General features: G+C 44.1%; 1 protein-coding gene across 2 annotated transcripts in view; it reads left to right on the top strand.

Moving 5' to 3' along the window:
* The window catches only part of LOC135371563 (26S proteasome non-ATPase regulatory subunit 11-like), a 59,505-nt gene that overhangs the window by 23,034 nt on the left and 10,836 nt on the right, over nt 1-25,635 (top strand). For both annotated transcript variants that reach the window (XM_064605552.1, XM_064605551.1), the window contains exons 5-9: nt 1,065-1,122; nt 7,148-7,259; nt 10,026-10,253; nt 15,740-15,863; nt 22,816-22,941. In XM_064605552.1, coding sequence (XP_064461622.1) covers nt 1,065-1,122; nt 7,148-7,259; nt 10,026-10,253; nt 15,740-15,863; nt 22,816-22,941 — 648 coding nt within the window. The remainder of the gene's footprint in view (nt 1-1,064; nt 1,123-7,147; nt 7,260-10,025; nt 10,254-15,739; nt 15,864-22,815; nt 22,942-25,635) is intronic.

The following is a 25,635-nucleotide window of genomic DNA, read 5'->3' as shown; positions in this document are numbered from 1 at the left end:
AAAAATCCAAATTTAAATTTACTGGCAACACTGTGGCGAAGCAGACCGACGAAACGCCAACTCCGCCAAGTACGGCGGCGAAAATGTCTCATGCGCACGACTCTGGGCCAAACAGAGCGACGTACTAGCAGCGCCACGGTGCTGAAACAAGGTCCAGGTACAGACGGTTAGCTACGGAGTGCAAGATTCGGCTTTTGTTTATTTTCTTTCACACAAATTACATTTTCTCAAAAGCTAGTATTTGCAAAGCCCAACAGGAAAGCCATCTGTTTATCGGTCTCCTTGTTTACAGGGTTGCTTGACAAATTGAGGATTTCTTCCCACCAGGCGTCGCCCCGACATTCTTGACTGCGTTTTTATTTACCAATTAAAAATACTTTGAGTAAACTCCTGCGCATATTACTTGTTGCGCTGAACCTTTGAGTCTAGAACTCTTACGTCATGCTGATTGTATAGGCTCGACCTCGACTGCTTTATAGTACCTTTAACCTGTTTCCTCATGTTGACACCGTAATTCGCTGTTCTTTCTCTGTGATTTTGGGTAAGAATATACAAGATAATATATGTATGTCAATGTATGTGTCAAGCAGGCATTTGAGCTTAGCTAGCCTGTCACCTAGGGCCTGACGTTTTAGGTAGAAATATTTCTTTCTATATTTGGCAGGTGACTAAAAATCTGTAAATAAACATGTGCTCTAAATTTGTCCAAATTTGGGTGGAAAAACCTGCAGTATGCTGAATTTTGGGAAAAATCTGCTCACTTACTCAAAGTAACTGTGCTGGTTTGGTATCAACGGTGATTTAACTGCATTTGCTGCCAAGCAAGTTAGTGTGCATTCCTACAGACATCTCAGTGAGCGCAATTTGTCGGGTAAAAATGATGTTTCACCCTAAAGAGGTAAGTATGGGGAAGAACAATGTCACACGAGCCTTGAATGTTGCATGTAGTGCCACCAAGTGAGTAACATGCCCTCGAGGTGATTAGATGCCTGAGAGTTTGACACTTGGTGGCGCTATGTGGTCCTCATATTAGTAATGAAGAGTGTCTGATTGTGTCTTTCCAGGCTCGGCTTATTGCACTTAACTATGACACGGGACGCTACACAGATGCGCTGGCTCTAGGTGAGTCAAATTTTTTACATAGGGAAAAAGCTTACTCATGTGTGCAGGCGTTATATCCCTATATGATACCCCTCCTTTTATGATTTTAGGGAGACAAGTAGCACTTGGCTCACTGATTTTTGTGCATTTGACGTTGAATTCAAATTGTATAGCCAGTACCGTAAAAGTGTATTTTTCTTTTTTTGCAAATGCCAAAAATTGGAAAGTGTATGTACCTGCAAAGTAGATATGCTGTTTACTATACAGAAGCTTACTTTGAATACGAAAATCGTGGGATAATGTAAATACCTGATGTAACAACAGCAGGATGGGAAATTTTGAAATGCAACGGACCTTTATTAGTGGGGTGCAAGTTGAGATTCTCACTGATTCTGGTTCACTGATTCTCAGCTTGCACTCGCATCTCTGTCACCTGAAATACCACACATTTTCACTTGAGGCAAGTCCAACTGTGAGTGGGGACTCTGCGAACACATCTTGCACATGTTTAAAATAAGGTGACAGTCAGAAAGTTGAAGAGTTGATAGCCTCATGCGAGGTCCCTAAGACTTTTTTGTGCGAGGCTATGCATATGTGGAGTTCTTCCAAGCGCTTGGATAATGTTCCATCAAACAGCATCGACTTTCGCTAACCCCGCCGATGACCGAACAGGAGAATTTTTTGGCGATGGATTGCATTGTTATTGCAAAAAGCTTGGTCTTTCTTTAGACGTAGCTTCTATGGGCTGGTCTCTGAGGTCATCGAGATTTAAGTTGCAGCGAATTGTTTCTCAACTAAGGCTTCCACCAAATGCGGAAATATGTTCCATACGGAGTTAACTTTTACAGTTGTATCATACATATGAGTTGGGCAATATATAGCATTGACTTGACAGGCTGAAGTTCAGTTCCTGCAGTTCCTTCCAGGGTTTCACGCACCGTGAAGGCCTTAATTCCCTAAACTAGAGTTGGACACCTGGAAGGCAATCCAAAAGACATAGTTTTTGTGTGCTTTGCATGTTGTTTGCTTGTCTGTACTGCATGAGAGGATACATTGGCATTGTTTTTATCTGCAGAGATGGCAAGTTCATTCCTCTTTGTTGAAACACAGAGAATGCTTCATCACGCAGCTGCCTCACTCTTAAAACATGTACTGCATCTAGACTTAATCTCAATTAGACTGCACAAAAAAACTCAAGATCTTTCGTGTATCGTAACTAGCACAAATTAACAGTAAGTGGTTTGTTATTTTTAAAAAGCAGCCATCCAATTCATATTTGGCTTCGAGCACATTTTCACCATCTCCATAACCCACCCCTACAAACTGCACATCAGAAAGCATGGTACAATCCCGCGTTTAGAAATGAAAGTGATGTGGACGAAGACTGCGACTCGCAGGTTCTTGCGTACCCAAGCCATCTGCATGCCGCATTTCTAGGGAACATTCTTGGAGTGATATTAAATGGTAGGAGCAACTCGTTTATTTACACATGGTAACGAGACTGCACTTCTTCAGCTTACAGAAATATGAACAAGGTACAGGAACATATATGCAGTTGACAGGGGAGTTTTGGTATGAGAGGGTAATAGGGTGATGGAAAAGATGCAAATACACGTAAAAATGAAAAGAACATAGTACATACAAACGCAGGGGTATCAGAAGCACAACATAACGCGAGTCCAAGGGATTACACAGGTGACGTTTCAGGAATTAAGGATAAATAGGGGGTTATGGCGACGGATTGAGGACACAGGTGCGGAGTACAAAGGTGACCAGTGGAGCAGAACGTGAAGACAGGGTCGGTCTCAGGAGAGAGTCAAACGAAGAGAATATGTAAAGAAAAATTGAGAGTTGTTTTACGGTTTGTGTGTGTGTGTTTATCATTATTTTATTTTATCTTTTTTTATTGTATGCGAGAAATGATATTTACGAGTTAAATAATTGTAGTGGGCCTACGTCAATGTTCAAACCGTGATGCCTCATAGACTGGAATGTTGTGCTCCTGATACCCCTGCGTTTGTATGTATGTTCTTTTCATTTTTACGTGTATTTGCATCCTTTCCGTCACCCTGTTACCCTCTTATGCCAAAACTCCCACGTCAACTGTATATATGTTTCTGTACCTTGTTCATATTTTTGTAACCTGAAGAAATGCAGTCTCGTGCACGAAGTCTCGTTACCATGTCTAAATACAGTCGGACCTCTCTATAACGAAATCGTAAGTGATCGAGCATTTCTTCGTTACGTAGAGCAATTCGTTACATCGAACATGTCAAAATGGCGCCTGCATATTTTGGGCTACTGTCGTAAAAGTGCACCAGAAGCACGCAGGGGTTGCATGTTTACAAAATAGCAAAGTTTATTGCGCATAAATTTAATCATCGTACCTCCAATGCCCTTCACGATGACATAAAGAAGTCCGTAAATTTCATTTGGACCATCCTCTGCAGCATCGGCACCACACAGCGTTCGTAAACAGAGATGGCTTCCACGGCCTTCTCTTGGTTGTCCAGTGCACTGGCATATTGTCTCAAGGTGTCGATAGCTGTGAGTACCTCAGCAGCTGTTGGCTGGGGCTCCTCATCCGGATCGCTGTCACTTTCTGGCGCACCACACATAGAGTCGATGATGTCGTCATCGTTCATCTCCTGAGTGGCCACAAGGTCCACGGCAAGGAAGTTTGAGAGACGGACGCCCGCTGGAACAGTGTCTTCACGTTCCTGCAGGGACTCCCAAGCAGAAACAAATGCATCTTCAACTGCTGCAGCATCATCAACAGCAGCAAACCCTGCCTTCCGAAAGCAGTTCGTCGTGGCCGCCGTTGACTGCCATGCCGCCGCCACCATTTCCACTGCATGGGAAACTTGCACTTTCGTTGGAAGGTTAAGCCTCAGATTAAGCAGCAGCCTGTCAATCAGGCGATGTCTGTATGCGCACTTCATGCTGTTTATGATGCCCTGGTCCAAAGGTTGGATTAGAGGTGTGCAGTTGGCCAGAAAAAAACGTAGATCCACATTGCTCAGTCGGAAGTCGCCCACATGGTGTGCAGAGCAGTTGTCAACGAGCAAGCAGACGTTCCGGCCACCTTTTCTCATGTCTGTGTTGAAGTCATGGAGCCACTCTGCAAAGATTGTCCGTGTCATTCATGCCTTCGCATTAGCAGTGTACTGTATGGGTATCCTTGCCGCTTTCTTGAACGAACGTGGCCTTTAGCTCTTCGGGAACGACAATGCTATCTACACTGATGGGATCAAAGTAAGCAATGGTGTGGCGGCCGTTGCCCTTGAAGGTGATTCCTGGCTCTGCGGCACATTCAACAAAAAGACCTTCAAGATTCAGTAATTTACTCCGATTCGCTAAGCTCTGTGCGTGCGCTGCTTTCATGCTATGACAGCAAGAATCACCTCGTCAAACGAGTACGGGCGCTTGCGACAAAACTTTGTTCCCGAGGCTTTTCAATCTGTCTCTGCTGGGTCCTCAGCCACACTGGGATCCCCGGGAATGAACGAGCCGACCGTTGGCACAAAAGGAGTCAGCCCTAGGACTACCCTACCAAGACATCCTGCCAGTGTTAAAGAGAACTGTCTACACACAGTGGCAGCAGGAGTGGGACATGGAAGAAAATAATGAGCTACATGTCACACAGCCACACGTTTTCCCCCTGCATCGGACTGAACACATCAACAGGTCCTCCGAAGTTCTTTACGAAAGATTGAGAATTGGGCACACATGACTCACGCATCACCACCTACTCAGAGGTCAGGATCCGCCAGCTTGCGCGCACTGCGGTGGCAGCTTGACTGTCTTGCACATACTGGCATCCTGCCCTCACTTCGAACACCAACGCCCACAGTATTTCACCACATTCTGCAGATACCATATCCCACTCCACACGGCCCTTCTACTGGGTGACACTCCTCTTGTGCCGTTTCATAATTAATGTCATCCAATTTTTGATCATGTGTGGGTTACTTAGTCAGATATAGATGTTCAGCATTGCTCCGCTTTTAGCCTTTGTCACCCAACTCGATCATCATGTAAATCTCTCATCGCTCATACCTGTAGATAGCTTTTAACTACCACACTCACTCGTTGTTATTGCACCACATATCTCCCACATGATCTCCCCCACACTCACCATAGTTTTGGCACTCTTTGGCCTTTGTTGCCTCTCTCTCTCTTTTGCTCTTCCCGATAACTAACAGGATGCGTTTGTCACTCCCGTCCATGTTTGTGCATAACGGAATGGTCAGACGCAGCTTGCTCTGGATCCCGTCGTGTCACCGGTCACCTTTATGTGCTAAAGTCTTCTTTGGCAACACTCGGAAAAACAGTCCGGTTTCATCGGCATTATAGATGGCGTGCGGGTCATAGGTTGCCAGGATATCCGGCAAGGAATCCGGAGTCCATGCCGATGCCCCTTGTGTATCCGCTGCTGAAGACTCACCGCTTACAGTCTTCCCGACGATCATATGCCTCGCTGTGAACTTTTGCAGCCACCTGGGCCTTGAAGTCGTCACACCCCAGCAAGCACGCAAAGTCCTTAGCCTTTTGCTGGATGACCGAGCCACTCACAGGGGTATTTCTTCCTCTTATGTCCGTGAACCATTTGAACACCGCCACATCTTCAAAGGTTGCAGCCTTGAGCTTCCTCCGTTTGCCACTGCAGGCTCCAGAACTTGCAATTTTGAGCAGGTTGTTCTTTGCCTTCAATATCGTTGATAGCATACTCGGTGGGATGCAGTACCGCGAAGCGATGTCTTTCTCTTTTGTTTTCGGGCTACACTCATGGCAAAGCTGCCACAGGGAGAGCGCGATGCAGCGTAAATGTCAGTGTACGATGACAGCGTGGCATGTGTCTGTTGACAACTAACTTGCTGCACAGCGAGCGGGGGCAGGTCCTGCTCTGCCAATTTCCTTAGGACTTGGCCTTCACGTGACCAATTCCACGGCCAATGAAGACGCTCTCTCTCCACCCTGCGCTAGCATGTAGGGAGGAGAAGCGTGAGTCATACGGGGCCTCTGAGGCTAGGTAATGGCGGCTTTTCTTTGCCTTTTGACTTCGTTAAATGGAATACGTCAAATTAAAAACTTCATTGTAGAGAGCGCAAAAATACATAGGTGTCTGTGGAGACAATTATGTGCAGCAGAATTTTTTTGTTACAGAGAGAATTTCGTTACATGGGCGTTAGCTATACAGAGGTCAGACTGTAAATAAGTTGCTCCTACCGTTTAATATCACTCTTTGATTTGCTCACCACCGGCAACTTGACATCGCTTATTTTTCTGCCTTAGAACGTTCTTGGGGTAGGAATACTTCTGGGTATGAGGCGTGCTATTTCGACATTTGGGTTATCAGCGCTATGTGAAGCGATCTGAAAATAGGACAGACACGTTCTCCCCATTTTGCCTACTGATGGCATGACCTCTTGTAATGTGCGAGGACTGATGGCAACTTCGTGGAAGAGTACAAGGTGGTCAGTCATGCTGTCTTCTCCGAGGGACATTAAATATGGTGTGCCATGTGTCGAGCCTTTGACACACATTAACTCTTTCCTTACCTCTGCAAAAATGGATTTCATTGGTCTGCCAATAAAACAGTTGCCAGTGGTGCCTGTCTTGTGAGCTGTGTCACTTATATTTGTCCAGTTTTGTGACTTCTTTTAAATGCCTCGACTTTGACTCTCTGCATCACTATAAATGATATGAACAGGTAAGCTGCCGTGCGCATCACTCCAGCCGCCACACTTCCCAGGAACAGTATTGTCAGTCAGCTAGAAAGCTATACAAAGGGTAGATGGAGAATGGACAGAATAGACGCACATGAAAAAGGAGCACACACTTGTACCATTTCCTTTATCTTTTGGAATGCAATAAACGCTTTTTTCTTGCGTTGTATCGATGTGCCAGCGTAAAATTATTTGTTCTAGCAGGCATTAAAATGCATTCTTCCCCCGTAGCAGACTGCGTCGCTGTAACGAGCTTTGACTGTACATATGAAAAAAATGTTAGATGTATTTCATTTCCGTTTTACATTGTTGTGCAGGCAGCACACTGCTGAAGGAGTTGAAGAAAATGGATGACAAAAATCTTCTCGTTGAAGTGCAGCTCCTTGAAAGTAAAGTGTACCATGCTCTCAGTAATCTTCCACGTGCAAGGTGAGAACGTTACTTTTTGTGTGTGTGTGGGGGGAACATGAAATTCCGTTAGAACAACATTTGCTCTTTAGTTCACTGCACACATCAGTTAACTCTGCACATCACATAATGCTCAGAGGGTCCCACGCAAAAATATTTCCATATGAGGTATGTTTCCTCGTACAGCTGGCACAACCTGTCGAAAGCAGCAATTTTGATTACATTGTGGGAGATTGTGGGCCAGATTCAGTGAGTGAGGTGAATGGTAGACTCTTTTGAGGCGCTCACTGTGTAGCGATTGTTTCGAGAATTGCAGTCATTAGCTTTGTGCGGTCCATGTATAGTGAAGCGTCGCTAAATGGAGGCTGCTTGATTGAAACAAGGGTCACAGGGCGATTCGGATGTATGTGCGACACACAAAAAACTGAACTCAGTGGGAAGGTTTCTTCGTGCTTCGTCCAAACATCATCCTACGACTTTGCGTTTCCGCTAGTGATTGCTCCCCAGAAGGCCCCCCCTTCGCAAAGTCATTTCAAGCAGAGCCAGGCAGGGTGGTCTGGTTGACCTCTCAGATTTTTTTCATTTTAATTTGTAGTGAAGTATAGTGCTTAGGAAGTACATTGGCATAGGAAATAGCTGAAAAAAAAAAAAAAAATATATATATATATATATATTTTTTTTTTGTAATCTTCAAGAGAGTATTTAGAGCAATGCGCTTTCCTGCAATTGTCAGGCCTTGTATCTTCGTAGCCACTAAGGTCATGCAGTTAATTTTATCCACACTTATTGCCTATCTCATTACACTTTTTTTGGCATGTAATGCTTTTCTGCAAGTACCAGAAGGGTAACATGGGTGACATTGTTCCGTTCGTCTTTAAATACTGTTTCCATTCATACGAAACACATTGTTAGAAAATCTTGGACATACTTCCTAATGCGCGTTCAGTGAAGGAGGGTAAGGCAAAGACATGTAAGAAACTTCAGTAGCATATTTTTCATATGGGCCACTCGTGACGTGGTTCATATTCCTCACACATGTTGTTCGTAACCAGCTGCATAGCGTAGTGAAAAAAAAATTGAGTTCAGGAACGTTTCTAGTTCATTTTCGGGCGTTCCGCTGACACCTGCCGTGGTTTGTTCATGACGGGTGCAGCGAGAGCAGACAGCGGAGTTTCGTCCTTTCGTGGGTATATAGAATGGTGACACAAGAAAGGACACAATGCACACATGTAGCGAGCAAGATAATAATGATATGCACAATAACATAGCTACTTACAATGATGCTGGGTGGGTTATAAGGTTTATTACGAAACAGAGTTGAAATGTCAATCTGTAGAGACAAGGGAAGAGATCCACTAGCAGTGGAAGGCTATGCTTTACTCCATGTTGCCATGTACACTTCACAAACGCCATTGCCTGTTTATTTCACGGTACGTCAAAGACCAGGAACTCGAGGAACGCGCTGACAGTGTTCGCATTCTCGTTTTTTAGTTGTACAATAGTTTGAGATGTTTGGCAGATGAAAACATCCGAATATTGGGCAGCTTCGCGTTTCTAATTATCTTATTTGCCGTACATCTCAGGCTGTACAGCGTGGCATTGTGCTTAACTAGACCACCGACACCATCACATCCACTCTTGCGCACAGATGACATGGTCTGCGCTGTGAGCTCTGTTCCTTGTGTGCCCTTACAAAGCAGCACTGAGGTTTGTGTTCTCATGCACAGCAGGAATAGAATGTGTTTTGCCTATACGAAGTGGCATGAGGACAACAGGAGCGACGGAAAGAGGCGCTTCCTCCACTTTTGTCGATCGCTTCTCCAATAACTACTCGTAGGGCAGATTCTGTTTCACTGCTTTATGGCACATGAATGACACATTGGGAATAAGGCTACCCAGCTTTATCCAGATGGTATATTATTGCAAACTATTCCCTGTACTGGAGATGTCTAGTCTAATAAAGACATGACCCCAACAAAAGAAATCACTGCACTTTGTGCAACAATTTTCTACCTAGGCAGCCTATTACGTGCCAAAAATATAAAAATTGTGTTTTGTATTTGAGTTGAAAACGAGATTATGGAATCCCGATTGCCCGATTATGGAATCCCGATTCCCGCTTGGCCACGTTCTCATGTTGAAGAACGGCGAAGCTGTTAGCTAGATTGGTGCGCCATCGCAGAAGCCTTGTGACACGCAAAACAACAGTAACTCTGTGCCATCTCTTAGGCAAGAGCAGAGGTTTGGGAAGTGCACGCCCTCTGCGTCCTCCTATTTGCTCGCATCGAGGAGGCGGCACCTCCTCAGCTATTGGTCAACAAACGCCTCTACAATTTCCCCTGTCAAGGCATTAGGTGGCACAGCAACAACAACGGTATCTTGAAAGGTTGAATTGCACCCACATCTACTACAATGCAGGGGCAGATCTGCGGAGGGCGCACACCAACTGTTGTTGTGGTTGTGTCACCTAATGCCTTGACAAGGGAAATTGTATCAGGAAGATGGGTGTTAAGTGTCAGTCCGTGACCTTATCGAGAGGGAGGTCTTCCTTGATAGCAGCGCATGAAACCCACTTATCTCTGTATGGGATGACCCTGATTGAGGCAGTTGTTTTCTGTAGGTGGCGGCATTTTGGTCACATTAAATCGAGTTGTGAGAGTTCCTCTTCCTTCGTCCTTGTTTTTGTGGGCATTCCATAATGTCTTATGTATACCAACTAATCCCGTGTCTTTTGTTATTGAGTTGAAAAGTTTCCTCCGGTCATTTCTCTTATTTTTTCTCCGATAGAGCTGCACTGACGTCTGCACGGACAACAGCAAATGCTATCTACTGTGCCCCAAAGCTCCAAGCAGCGCTAGACATGCAATCTGGTGTATTGCACGCAGCGGACGAAAGAGATTTCAAGACAGCTTTCTCGTATTTTTATGAAGCCTTTGAAGGATACGACTCTGTGGACAGCCCACGTGCACTCACTGCACTCAAGTACATGCTTCTCTCCAAGATCATGCTCAGCGCGTGAGTGCTTTTTACGTCCCTCTTGATGCTATTTTAGCTAACCGTTCTGATAATGTTCACCTGCTCTCATACACATTTTCTGTACAAAGTTTCGCACCAAATTGACTCTGCTGAATTGGCCATCTCAGATTGAGCAATCCAGTACATTTGATGTCTTTAATGAACGGGAAAAAATATATGTTGAAGGCATCAGTGAGTTAGGAGGAAACACTTTCCGAATTCTCTGCACTGTGCTGTTCGGAAAATAGGAGCAAAGGAAAAAATTACCCCTCAGAAGGCGCCCTGTCGTCGCACGTAGGTTTGAGCGTCTGCTGCATTGACAACGCTCTGTCAGTTTTTGTTTGTCTGGAAAAGTTGACTCAAAGTGCCAAAAAGTACCATGTCCACTGTACCTTCCGTACGATGTACAAAATGGATAAGATTGAGATTGACGCCATTTAATTTGTCATTCATGGGGCTATTGAATGGGATGTAACTTGTTGCTCTACTCTATCAGGAACATAAGCGATACCTCTTTAAGTAGCACCATACTTCAGAAAAATGACAAATTTTGGAAGCCTTTATCTAAAAAAACACCAAAACCTTGCCTAGAAAATTTGATATGTCGTAGATATTCCCTTAGACTTACACACAGAAGAAAAATCAAAATTCTGACTTGATCCATAGACTCACTGTGAATTTTTTGACAGCCCTATATGCGGACCCCAATCAAGCAGTGGCGCTGCATTATGTAAAAGCCTGAGTTAGGGCCTGAGTTAGACTCAGCCTTTCCCATAATGGAGTTCTTCCACCATCTTCCACCAAGCGGTGGCACCATCTCCTGCATGGGGCAAAATCGGTATTTTCAAAGAGACTTTCAGCTTTTGTCTTTGCATGAAAATTAACTGCCATCATTTGAAGTCGTTCTGAGCATTTGCGTTCATAACAGCGCTATAATTGCTGAATGTCGATTGTAATAAAATAATATTTGGGGGTTTACGTCGAGAGACAACTGAGATCATGAGCTATGCCACAGCGATCGGTCTGTGGATTGCTTTTGCCCACCTGAGGGTTCTTTAACGTGCGATTAAAGCTGATCACACGGCACCCCGTATTTAACGTCCCTCGCGGAAGACTGCGTATCTAAGCAACTTGTACCCTGCCACCAAGTTACTGGCGTCCTCGGCCGGGTTCGAACCTGCGATCTTGGGATCAGAAGGTGAATTGAGCTAGCGACTGAGCCACCGAAAGAGGTAGGGCGTGTCATCCCCTCGGTACGCCCACGATCTCAAACCCGATGAATAGCAGAACCCCTACGAGTATTTGCCTTGCGAAGTCGCGATGCTCAACTCAATAGTCAGAAGAATGTTATGTCCAAAATGTTCTAAACCGGGAATCTCCCCGGGGAACTTCCTCTGGGAACCAGGCTTGCACAATCTACGCAGATGAACCTGAACTCTGAGAACTGCGGCACAGTCGCAGATCAGGGGTTAGTACCACGGAAAGAAGGGAACAGCGTGTATGAAGTGAACCTCAGCTGGCTATCCAAGACATCAAAAGCACTACAGGTTTTCCCGTCCATTTTAGTCCAAGTGCCATCTGAAATAATCCAAGCGCCGTTCAATTGAATCTGTGCGCCATCTGAAAAAATAACGAAAGAAAGAGAGGACTCCGACTTAACGTAACAAACAAACAAACTTTAAGCGGTCGTTTCGCCTGTCATACGACGGGCATCATCAGTGCAAGACTGGGCGGGAGAGCCAACAACCAGTCGCTACCTAAGGAGATGACAGTATTGTTCGGGAAGGGGGCCACGGTTTTTGTTACAATGCAAGGGATCAGCGCGTATGTGCCACGATTCCAGGAGCTTCCTCGATCCCAGTCTTTGCTCGCATGCCAAGGTCATCGCGTTATCGTAGTCGAAACAATGCCCCGTGTTCCAAGAATGCTCGCTGAGTTCGGTCTTGAGCCGTGTGGCATGTGTTGTGTTCTTTTATGCGGGTCCTCCTTTTCCGGCCTGTCTCGCCAATATAGCACGTGTCACAACCTAGACATTGTAGCTTGTACACCACGCCAGACTGGTCTTCTGGGGCGACAATGTCCTTTGGCTTGGAGATGAGGCTGCGCAGTTTAACGTGCGGTCGGAAGGGCGTCCAGATTTTCAATGGAAGTAAGTTCAAAGGACGTTAAGTCGGAGTCCTCTCTTTCTTTCGTTATGTCATCTCCCGGCTTTTGGGGTATTTTCGCATCTGAAAAAATCCAGATGCTATTCAATTTAATCCGGGTGCCATCTGAATGAATCCATGGTGTTTTTAAGCACTATACCCGTGTGTTCACACGAGGACACCTTTGTAGAGTATTTTAGTGGAAGAAAAAGTAAAAAGAAACTGCTGATGGAACTGAAGGTGTGCCGTGTCTTATGTGGAGCATTCGCACGACGCTGACATATTGGGAGTTGGAGCGGAAGTATAGCAAACGACGGCACTGGTGCTGTCGTCTGCCACACAATATCTTCTGACTGGGCAGTTGGATATTCCGCGCAGTTAGAAGAGCGCGAAAAAGCATGACTCACATAGCACACGGCACAACTGGTGCTGTCGTCTGCTACAGGATATCTTCTGACTGAACTGCAGGATATTCCACGCGGTTAGAAGAACACGAAAAGCCACCACACACATAGCAGACGACACCACTGGTGCTGTCGTCTGCTACAGAATATCTTCTGACTGAACTGCAGGATATTTCGTGCGGTTAGCAGAACGCGAAAAGGCATGATGTTCATAGCAGACGACACCAGTGTCATGAGTAAAAACTTGCAGCCAAAGAGAGGACGGGACACAACGGTAGAAACACACAACAGCGGGAACTGCAGACTCTCAACTAAAGGATTTATTAACAGTACGTCAGCTAAAAAAGCGCAAGTAAGTATGACACAGATAGTGATAAAGGTAAGGGTAACGTGCTCCAACAAAGCTAGTCTCCTGCAAGATACTCGATCTCGACTGGCAATAGGGACAAAGAAGTCTGGCTAACACACTTATCACCCAGAGAGGAGATTAGGGAGGCCTCCACAATCTCTCGAACATTATTTTCTTTGAAGCGAGCACAAATGGTTGTAGCTTCGAACAGCGGTTTACATTTGCACGTGCGACAGTGCACCACAAGGTGCCGGGTGGAGGCATAGACCTTGCATCTGTGTTCTAGAAGCCAAGTATTAACACAACGTCCACTTGGACCAACGTATGTTCTTTCGCATGTGAGGGGAATTTTGTATACAACATGCTGCATACATGGGACCAAGTTCTGTCTATGTTTGATTTTACAACCAGCCTTAGTGGGGTTATTGATTTTCTTGCACAAAGACCTAAGCTTAACGTTGTGTCCCGTCCTCTCTTTGGCTGCAAGTTTTTACTCATGGCTATGTACCAACTACCCCAAATTTCTACCTTGGTGGACACCAGTGTTCCTGTCGTCTGCGAAGGAATATCTTCTGACTCTGCCGTAGGATATTCTCTGCGTTTTGAAGAGCATGGAAAGACATCCCGCGGCTTAGTCACAAGATATTCCGTAGCAAACGACAGGACCAATGGTGTCGTCTGCTATGTGAGTCATGCATTTTGTGCTCTTCTAACCGCGGAGAATATCTTGCAGCTCAGTGAGAAGACTTTCTGTAGCAGATGACAGCACCAGTGGTGTTGTCTGCTATGTGAGCCATGCCTTTTCGCGCTATTCTAACTGCGCGAAATATCCAGCAGTTCTGGTCAGAAGATATTCTGTAGCAGACGACCAGTGGTGCCGTCTGCCATGGGAGTCATGCCTTTTCGTGCTCTTCTAACCGTGTGGAATATCCTGCAGCTCACTCAGAAGATATTCTGTAGCAGACGACATGACCAATGGTGTCGTCTGCTATGCTTCTGCTTTAACACTCGATATCTCTGCGCTCAACATAAGACACAGCAGAATTTAAGTCCTGTCAGCAGCTTTTTACTTTTCCTTCCACTACATGTCTGTAGAATATTCTGTGGGGATGTCCCTCGTGTGAGTACACGGTTATAGTGCTTAAAAACACCATGGATTAATTCAGATGGCACCTGGATTTAATTAAATGGCATCTGGATTTTTTCAGATGGCACCCGACTTAAATTGAATGGTGCTCGGATTATTTCAGATGGCACCTGGACTAATTCAGATGGCACTTAAACTAAAATGGACGGGAAAACCTGTAGACAGTGGTCTGCGGCCTTGATTGACTTTTGGTCAAAGGTGAAAGTAGTAAAAGTGCATCGAAGATCCGGAAGGGCAAGAGAATCTGTGCACAAAAGACTATAGTGCTGGAGCTTCTAGTTTGCAGTAAAAATAATGTGAAACATTTCACTTCATTTTATCAAAACAATTTCTCGCTGTACATGCTCCGTTTCTGAAACTGATATCTCCTCAACCACTTGGTCTCTTTTGATGCGGTTTGTCTTTCTTACAATCACTGAACCTTCATTGAGGTCGTGACATCCTTATTTTTTCAGGTAAATCAATTGATAATTTATGCTATCGTCATACATTTCTTTGCCAGATGCATCATGCAGTAAAATGAAAACTAAAAATTGTCAGTGTGAAAATTGAAAAAAAAAAAAAAATGACAACAAAGAATGACATGACCTCAGCCATACATTTGGGAGTACATTCTAAGTTCAAGAAGTCTTTTGTTGTATTTTTCAAACTCTGCAGGCCTTTTTCAACATGCAGAGGTAAAAAATTTGTTTTAAAAAAGCTGTAGAGATATGGTTTTTTTTTTGTTTGTTTGTTCTTTTTTTTTCTAGTTAATTCTAGGGTTGTGCGAGTAGCAGAATTTTCTAGCTCGAGTCGAGTTCGAGTGATACCAAATCGCTGTTTCGAGTATCAAGTCGAGTTTGAGTAGTTGATGTAAATAATAAGTAATTCGTAGAAGCAGGAAGATAGATGTAAAATTATAACAGCTTTATGAAAACAATGCCACCTAAGGACAACATTGCTAAATGAATGTTGCAGTCATAAGAAGGATAAAGGTATTTACAAGTTATTGGATAGGGGTCTTTCTACAAGGTGCGGTTTAATTCTGTCCTTGCCGCCACAAAAATATCCATTTTTGGATGCTTTGACAAATATATTTTTTGTGGCTGACAGTATCACTTGAAAATATGTTGCTACATAGGAAAATGTAGCCAAATGAATGCCTTATCGAATGATGCAAGTTTCACAAATAAAGCTACCCATGTATTTCTTAAATTTGTTTAGGGACACACAAAAAAAGTGGTGCAAACTGCAGAAACCTCATGACTATCCCGTATCTTGAACAAAACTATGTGATATGTAACTAAGTGGCAGAAGTTCATAGAAGGAGTAAAACAGAAATGAGCATGGTAACTGCTGACGTATCTTTTCCTTCTTTCGTTGAACAGGGCTATAGGTTGCTCCTGCAGTTGTGAAGAGAGGAGTACATTTTGGATAACTGAATGTAGGCTTTGATTTTCCAGACCAGATGATGTACAGTCGATTGTGATGGGGAAATTGGCGCTTCGCTATTCTGGTCGAGAAGTGGACGCCATGAAAGCTGTGGCCCAAGCTAGCCATCGTCGTTCACTGGCTGAGTTTCAAGAGGTGAGAATTTTAGCGCAACCCAGCATTGCAATGTGTGTTGTGGCAGGAGCAAAGAGCGAAAATTAGCAATAGTACTGAGAGGGTAAAATTTGCAACTTTAGTGTCATGTCTGGGTTTGTTACCAAAAATAATAATGTTTGTGTTCCTCCGTTTCTGTTACCGTTTTAAGATGCTTTTCCTTAGTTCCTTCAGCAGATTTTCGTTTCGGTTTTTAATTTTCGTTTGCTGCAGAATTTCAGTACAGTAAAATCTCATTAACTCAAACACCCATCATACAGACCAGTTAGTTTGACTTAAGCAGTATTTTGACTTATAAAACAACTGCCAAATTCTGATAAAAATTGGCCCCTAAACTGCTGGCACTTAACAAAATCTTCGACTTCTTCGCCAAAATTGTGGATAACGTGCTCTTTGGTATCTGGAAGTCCGCGGCAATCTCTCCTGTCAATTTTGTGCTGGCATCAACCGCTGCTATCGGCACGCGCTTTTTTGCAAGCGTGAGAGTCTTCAACCTGCGTTGCCTCAGCGTCGACAATGACATGTCGCACAAAACTTAACAGCGCGTGCACGGTACACACAGTTCTTGACTATCACTTCACCGCGTCCTCATCTTGCGTCTTTGGCGCCGAACAGCCTAGCCCCCCGTGCACAGCGTCTCGCGCTAGTTTTGGAATCACTCAAGCCTCGATCCCGTGGCCGCTTGATGAGACGGATTTGGATTGGATTGGCTGGCTTGAAGAACTTGGCCGATCATGGCGATCCATAGTCGAGAAAGGTGGTGTTTACCGATCCGAAGTGAAATTCGACTTAAACGGACGAAAAATGTCGCCTGGGACGAAGCATTTGTTCGGCTTAGCCGTGATTTTGACTAAAGCAGGTATTATTTACATTACGGGAATACAAGCCGCGCACGGGACATCATGGATGTTCGACTTAAGCCTAATTTTGTTCTTAACCTGCGTTTGACTTAATGAGATTTTACTGTATTTAATGTTTCTGTTTCCTGCAACAAACCCAGCTTTCTATGTCATACTTGAGTCTGGAAAACACAAAAGTGCACAACTTGTGAACAAACTCTGGCACAGCCAATAGTTAGTTGCACGCTTACTGTTTATTATTTTAGTAGAGGGAGAGGAGAGCCCCCCTCCCCTTTTCTCGCTGGAACCTCTCAGCATGACTCATTCACATTGTCTACGCGTATTTTTTCCTTCCAAGGTCTCGTGGAATACTTCAACAGGAAAAATCGCAAGACACGTAGCTTTCATAGTCATTCGAGGAAAAATAGGGGAAGTAAGCGATTTTCCCAAAATTTGCTACATTCGAGCATAAGACACACAATGAAGAGGTCGGAAGAGACGTCTGAAACCAATGCAGTTTTATAGAACGAGCCTTCCTCTACGACATACTAAAAAATCTCTAGGGTGTTTTTTCGTATACAAAAGAAAATTTTTGTTGTTGTTGTAAAGGGTATTACAGCCACAGTGACCCACGTTGCGTGTATCTGCAAAAATATTAACTACGAAAACTCTTAAGAAATTATAACGCTGCAGGAAACGACGAACATACAAAAACGTCATTTACATGGCAAAACTACTGGAAGCGACGGAATCTTGTGGTGGTCCATGCTGTCCTACGTTCCAGTGAGGCTCACAGAAGCCCTGCACCATCCGCGGATGGAAGCGTATACCCGCGGATATCCACGAGAAACTTATGGGTTCGGGTGAAACATGGACGCTTGTTGTGATGTGCGGTTCGGATGGAAATGTAGCTGGATCAGGAACGGGTCAGATGCGGATAAAGCTTGAGATTGCTCCATCTAGGTACCGAACGCAGAGTACAAGGTGTACGCAAGCTGCTCGTGCGTCTGGTACAGATCTCTGCCGTATGAAGTTGAGGTCCAGCGCCGATTTTGCATTTCACTTGCAGTAAACTTTCTCTATTCCGTTTGTTGCAAAATGAGTTACTGTGCTTGCTGCCATGCATTCTTTGATGGCACAAAAGCCATGCCACTCCAGGGTTTTCACTGTCAGAACAAGAGAGAGGAAGTCGCCCTTGCGGATGAAGTTCGATGACAGGTGCTTTTGTTAGTCTTTTTTCTGCGCTGTTTTGCGCTGACGGGAAATAACATTCATTTCCTGGAGAACCGGCTAGACACATTGAGCCCAGAAATGGAACTATTGCTTCGTGCCGTGGGGCATGCGTATTTTTCGGGTAGGATACGGATGTCAAAAAGCTAATCCGTGCAGCCGTTTAGGTCGCACGTGAAAAGGTACTATTTAGACTCGGCCGTCGCCGCTAATCCCCAATCTCCGTCGTCGGCACCGTGCACACCAGGAACAATGCCATAAACTTGACCACACAGGACTGCAATACGCGCATTATGCTACAGAAGAAAAGGCTGTGGAATGTGGTAGCCTTACAGAAGTCTGTGCACAGCATATTGCTTATGCATTAAAACCAAACCAGACCAGGAAAAATTGGAAATAAAATAAATTAATACGGGAGCCCAAGAAACAAATAGGCCATTTGAAAAAGTTCCAGGGAGCAACGCACGCTCTGGCAGGGCATGCCGGGAAATGCTGTGCAAAACTGCGGTGATTTGCTATCGTTTCTGATTGTCGTTGTACTGGTGTATGCACTGTCGCTGTCGTTTTGCACGGCATTTAACGGCATGCCCGCCCAGGGCGCGTCCTCCCTGGAACTTTTGCAAATGGACTTATGGAAATAGCACCTCACCGGATACATGCAACGTCAGTCACTGTGGACGTAATACCCTCTTTTGTCTTGTATACGAAAAAACACCCTCGAGATTTTATAATATGTTCTCTAGGAACTTCTATAGATATATACAATGGGGGACCCAAAAGAAACCGGAATTGTCCTTGTGAGGGCGAATCCCTTGTAATACAGGCTTCCACCACTAGGTGAGAGTTTTACTAACTGTTTTGCATCAGTGCACAAGATGGCGTTGTTGTGCAACGCTGCGTTCGGCTTCAGGGAATACTATTGTTAGGCCCCTTCAATGCGTTTGCCTATATCACGATGGCTGATTTGCACGAACAACGTGCGGCAGTGAAATTTTGTTTCCTGTTGGGCAAAAACGCATCAGAAACGGCAGTTATGCGACAGACGGCTTACAAGGAGGCTGCTTTGAGCAAAACACAAGTGTAGGAATTGATTTCTCGATTTAAACGAAGCGAAATGTCGATTGACGATCAACCTCGTTCCAGACGGACTTCAACCAGCCACACTGAATTAAATGTCGACAGAATTCGTCAAGCCCTCTTGCAAGACCGCAGTCGGACCATTGATGAGCTTGTGGAGTTGGCAGGGATGTTGTAGAGCTTATGTCAGCTAATTTTATCGAACGATTTGCACGTGAAACGAGCTGCAGCGAAATTTGGCCTCGACTGCTCACGTCCGAACAGAGAGAGCTGAACATGGCTGCGTGCCGTGCGTTAAAGGACCAGTTGGAGACGGACTCTGACTTTCTTTCTAAAATCATAACAGGAGACGAATCTTGGTGCTACAGTTACGAACCCGAAACGAAACAGCATTCTAGTCAATGGAAAACAGCCAGTTCACCACGTCCCAAGAAAGCACGACCAGTGAAGTCGCACGTCAGGACAATGGTGATCTGTTCCTTTGATGTGAGGGGCTTCTGCACTTGGAATTTGTTCCGCCGGGTGAAACGGTCAACCAAAGCTCTTATTTGGAAGTTTTAAGAAGGTTGCGCCAAGATCTACGGAAGAAACGTCCCCAGCTGTGGCATTCAGGTGACTGGTTCTTTCACCATGACAACGCACCTGCCCACACCACGCTGAGTGTTCAGCAGTTTTTGACCAAAAATGGAATGACCCCTGTGCACGACCCAGCCTACTCATCTGATCTCACCCCATGTGACCTTTTTCTGTTCCCCTGGATGAAGAAAGTCTTCGAAGGGAAACATTTTGCCGATGTTGAAGAAGTGAAACAGAAAACGGCACAAGCACTAAAAAGCATCAACGTCGACGTTTTTTGAGCAGTGGAAAAAACCGTCTGGACAGGTGCATTGCATCAAAGGGAGATCACTTTGAAGGTGTTTGAAGTTAGAGCATGCAACAATAAAAACAAAATTTTTTAGAAAATAATTCCGGTTTGTTTTGGGTCCCCCCTCGTATGTTCTATAAAACTGTGTTGGTTTCAGACGTCTCTCCCGACCTCTTCATTGCGAGTTTTACGCTCGATTGTAGTGAAGTTTTGAAAAATCGCATACTTCCACTATTTTTCCTGCAGTGATTACGAAAGTTATGTGTCTTGCAATTTTTCCTGTTGAATGAGACCTTGGAAAAAAACAATATTCATTAAAACTGAATTGTTTGATTTCCCACAAAAAAATTGCGAACTAGGAAGAAAGTTCCAAAACTCCCGACCTGTGTATACCAGCACCGATTACAGCATAACAGCCGGGATTTGCAATGTTGTGTAGGTATTTGCACACGTCTAGGTGCTTTCTATGAGCCGCAGCTGCCGTTCACGCCAAGCACGGTTTTCACCAGCACCCACCACATCGAGATCTGGGAAGAAACCTTTCGTGGTGTGTCGTTTTGCCCTGTTAGGGATTGCTGAAAAAATTTCGTAAAAATTTGTGGTAGTTTTGTGAGGGCCGAGATTTCACGTGGAATAGTCCAGCTCACAAGCTTCTCATGGTACTAAAGTAATCGAGTCTAATTCAAATGAAACCGCAACACGATCTGCATAACTAACTATTGGCTGTGCTGAGAATAAGTCATTGGGGGAATTCTACATACGTTTTCTGTGTTTCTTGCTTCAACTATGGCATTGTAAACAGGGTTTGTTACTGGAAATGGAAATGTTAAATACCCTTATTCTGCAGTAAACTGAAGCGTAAATGAAAATCTGCTGAAGTAATGGAAACCACTACCGAAAATTTCTGGGAACGGTAACGGAAACAAAAAAAATGGAATTCATTAGGTCCCAGAAACAGAAACATTATTATTTTTCGTGATCAACCTTGGTTATAATTCGATGGAACACTTCAACATTCATGCAAAGCAATGACGATGGAAGGTGGTTCCACTCAGCGCTTGTTCTAGATATGAAGGAACATATTACAGTGAAATTTTGTTAAGTCAAACACTGATTAAGTAAGAATTCGAGCACCCCACGATGTCCCATGCACCTGCACTATACCCGTAGTGTAAAAAGTACATGCTTAAGTCCATCTTCAATAACTCTAAATATTGGACATCCCTAACAGTTACCGTCAAATCTAGTTGCAAGGAAACTCGATATACCAAAATTCGAGATAGAGCAAAATAATTTGGATTCCCCGGCAGAGGGCCATAGGGATCAATGTATTTGAACACTCACTGCAACGAAATACTTTTTGGCCGCCGCCTCGATACAGCAAAGTAACACGATAAGGTTTAGTTAAGCGACCACAAATAGGTGCTCAAATTGGGGGTGCGTTCTATACGCGAGAGCGTCTAATATGCGAGCATATACGGTAATTAGCCAAAAATTCACGAATACACTTATTAATTAGATGTTTTGTGGGAAATTAGAGACCAGAATTTGAGCTGATCATTATTCAAATCCATTGTCCTTATTATAAACACCCTAAGAAGTGAGCACACCTTGAGATATAAATTCCAGAATTTCGCTATGCAAATGAATCAAAAGCAGAAGTACCCACTACTTTAGTGCAGAAAGAGCAGCTGGCATTCCACGTGAGAGGAACACATGCTTTGGAGGCATGGAGCTGATTGGAGTAGGTACTCTCTGTTGGCCAGATAGACTGCCCAAGGTGTTGCTGTTTCTGCTCATTTACGTAGCAAAATTCTGAAATTTGTATTTCAAGGTACGTTCTCTTCTCAGGATGTTTATGATTAATGAAAGGGGATGGATTTGTATGATTGGTTCCTATTCTACTATCTCTCATTTCCTAGTAACCATGTACTTAATTGAGCAATTAATAGATTTTAGCTAATTAGTCATCTAGTACAGTAGAACCTCGTTACAGTAACTGCCCGTAGTAAAACTCCGGTTATAGTAGAAAAAAAAAGGAGCCCCAGTGCCGACTAACCCAATGGTTTAATTTTGCGATGTGGCAAACAGAAAAATTGCAGGATACATCTTACAGCAAAGAACGGACACCCAGAATGTAGGTTTCAGTGCACTACATCCCGCCATCTTGTGTTAATGACGCTGGGGATGGTGGTTGCCGCTTGTGTGCTTTGTTTTTTGTAAGGCTGTGATCAGCCGGAGAGGGAACAGCCAATAGTCTCCATCCACTCACTCACGTGCGTAGCAGGTGGCATCATAGGCATGGTGATTCCTAGTTCTGCCTGATCTTGCATGCCTAGTATGTGTTTGCCTGTCCTTGATTTAACTTGACGAATGTTTCATTTTTGTGTGAGGCAGCAAGTTTGGGATAAGGCAGACTGTTGCAGAAAACACAGCTGGTAGGCAGGGACACTATGCACATATGACAAGCCTGAAGAACTTTTTTTGCAATGTCTACAAAGTTTACAACATGGCAGGCATCAATCATGTCATCTTTTAGACGTTTATAAAGCATTTTTCTAACACTGCAGAGTTCCTATTTGTACGTAGCACCGTAAAATCTCTTAAAACCACGCCTGATATAGTAAAACCCCTGAAAGACTAAAATTATCCATACTCCTAGCCAGTTTACTATACGGAGTTTCTACTGTAGCGGTGTTACACTGTCTGCCCGGACATATAACACCAGCGAAAAAAACTAAATTTATGTGGTTTTGAGAGTTTTTAGTAAAACGACTGTTGAATTAGAAAAAAGCTGTATGTTGGAAAGAAAATAATGGGAGAGGTTGACCTGACCTGTAGATAAAAGCTCTGTCGTGTTGTAAATTGTGACCGAGCATTGTGGATCCACTGAAAAGTTCCCTCATGCTTCTGTTCTGTTTAGGCTCTGAGCCGCTACAAGAAAGAACTGGTAGAAGACCCAATCATCCAAGCACATTTGGACACGCTCTATGACAACATGCTGGAACAGAACTTGTGCCGGATTATTGAGCCTTACTGTCGAGTCCAGGCGAGTTGATTTAACTATTTCCTTACTGCCTTAACAATGTCCATTTTTGGGTGACTTGACAAATATATTTTTTGTGGCTGACGGTGTGATTTGAAGATATAGTGCAGTAGTCTGATGCTCAACTTTCCTGTTGAGGTAGAGTTTGCTGTTTCATGGCTTCTCTATTCTCCCCCGTGCTGCAAGTTATACATATGCACACATTCAGGACAGAAATCTGATTATATGGAACACTTTCAAAGTCGTTATTTGCCTTCCAATAATGAATATGCTTCAAATGCAAGTATTCCGCATTTGTGAAAGAGGTCTAAGATAAAACCTCCGCATTGCCAGCTTCATAAATCATCTGAATGAGGAAGAGCTCAAAGTGAAAACACAACTGATTCTGTAGTGTTTCTAGAATCCAGAAAATGTCCATATCTGCTTTGGAGGCTGAGTAGTGCAGCTGTCGCAAACTGTCACCAGTGATCAAAGCTCTATGGGAGCAGTAAGGAAAGAGTTGTTTTGGAGGATTTATGGATTTTGATAATCTGGGCTGAAAAATCGGGTCTTATTTCAGGAGCTTTAAAATTGTGCAGAAAACAAAGACAAAGAACACATTTGAGATGAACACAAGATGCTTTGGTGACTCTGTAATGCTTATCATTCTGTAGGGCAGTGCTTGTCACTTCCTGGTGTCTGCCCATGAGCTACAGGTACAGTGAATCTCAGCTATAACAGCCCCACTTGTAAAGACCGTCAATATTAAACTCAATGTAACGAGACTCCACTTGTAACGAATTTCAGGATATAACAAACAGTTTCCACGCGACCGTGGAGCTGGTTATAAATGGGATTCACTGTATAACACTTCGTATGAATAATAAAAATAATGCAGTCATAGACAGGGTTTCCAGTTCTTGGCAGATATACCTTATGTACTCGTATCATTTGCACTTTTTTTTTTTAACCAAAAATATGACTCAAAGGCTGGGGGGGTGCAAATTACACGAGGCATTGACTCGAAAAATGTGCGCAAAATGTGTTAAAAGATGGGCCTTGAGGTGAATCTCGATAGGGTAGCGGGAAAAGCCTGAGTCTGGGCACACAGACTCAGGCTATTACATAATGGAGTTCTTCCACCAGCTTGCCTCCATATATGCCATCTTGTCAGTAGATAGTGACTGTTGTAACTAACGGTCGTAACGATTTTCTCTCTGGTTTCGGCCAATGCTGCCGAAATTTGCGACATGATTCAAAGGGGGGGGGCCCAGCACGTGCTTTCCACACTACTTCTAAAGTGAGCTTCTCCTAAAGCACAGATGTATTAGGTGAAGCCCCCTTGCACAATGCTGACTCTTACTGTTGCCAGAAGTTTCCCTAAACTAGTGCGGTTTATTGTTGCGAGGGGGGTAAAAAGGCCAAAACAGAGATAATCCCTTTCATCTTATCTCCATCACCAAAGAGTGAATCATTGCTTGCATTGCACAACATGATGAAGGGATAAATTCCATGATAGGCGAGCCTGAGCGATGGGCAAGACACGTAAACAAACACAAACACGAAGGCTCAAACCAGCAAAACGTTTAATTGATAACAACAAACTTCATGAACATGTAGACGGTGCGAGGGAACTACGCCATTCTGTCAATGATGAAGGGAATTGGTGGTGAGGATCTCCCTCCCTTTTCGAAAGGAGGAGCAGCGTGGGAGCACCCTTTGTCGTATGCTCTGTTGGTTCGTATGATCCGTAAAGGCAAGATAACGCGTTCGCATCATCCAAACTCTTAATACGTGGGATAAATAGGCATTCCATCCTGGACCCGAAAAGAAATCATATAATCTGTGATCGTATCATGGAAATTGTACTGCTTGATGACTTTACGACGCGTCGTCGCTGCTTGAATCAGAAATATAGTCACGGTCTTCAATGATATCCGTTCCATTGTGGTCCTACAGGATGTTGCCTTCTGTACCATCGAGATCATTAGAAATACCAGCCTTAAAAATTTGGCGTTCGCGGGATAACGTGATGATGTCACGCGCAAAAGTAGGAGCGCGCAAATTACGCGAATTTTTATTTTCGCAACTTTTTTAGTGAAATAGTGGGGGTGCGCAAATTACAATAGACCCTCATTATAAGGAAGTAGTCTGGACTGGAAAAAAATTTGATAAAGCGGTATTTCGATAAAAGCGGGACTGCCATAAATTCGGTGTAATTTGACCAAAATTGCGTGTGAGTGCGTTACACAATAATTTGAGGAAGACAACGAGAAAAGCAGTCTTACAAACCTTTATTGTGGCAAGAAAAAGACCATCATCTCAGATTGCTGGGCGATCTTGCTAGGCATGAACAGTACATTTTCCAATTTCTTGGGGCACTGCATAGGTGTGTAGACACCCCACCACATTCGACTTTGATGCACAAAAGATGAAGTATATTGCGTGTTTCCGCCGTGGGCGGAATTTTTCGTGGTGTACGTCCTCTTCGTTTTAACTTTTCTCACCCAACACAATGTCGACGGTTTCTTCATCGTTGCTGGCACCAACCACGGGCACGTCGTCAATCACAAGTGCAAAAGAATCTATGTCATCGTCGGCTTCCTGTCCAACGAGTTTGTGAATCCTCCTGCAGAGGTCCGTCAAAGCTGTCCATCCATGGTGCAATGGTCAGGCTTTGTTCGGACATTCAAGAAGCACTGTCTAGGACACACATCC

This window comes from Ornithodoros turicata, unplaced genomic scaffold (genome assembly GCF_037126465.1).
Source record: "Ornithodoros turicata isolate Travis unplaced genomic scaffold, ASM3712646v1 Chromosome111, whole genome shotgun sequence".
Classification (NCBI taxonomy): Eukaryota; Metazoa; Arthropoda; class Arachnida; order Ixodida; family Argasidae; genus Ornithodoros; species Ornithodoros turicata.
Note: the sequence above shows the minus strand (reverse complement) of the source record. Positions and strands in the feature narration are given on the sequence as shown.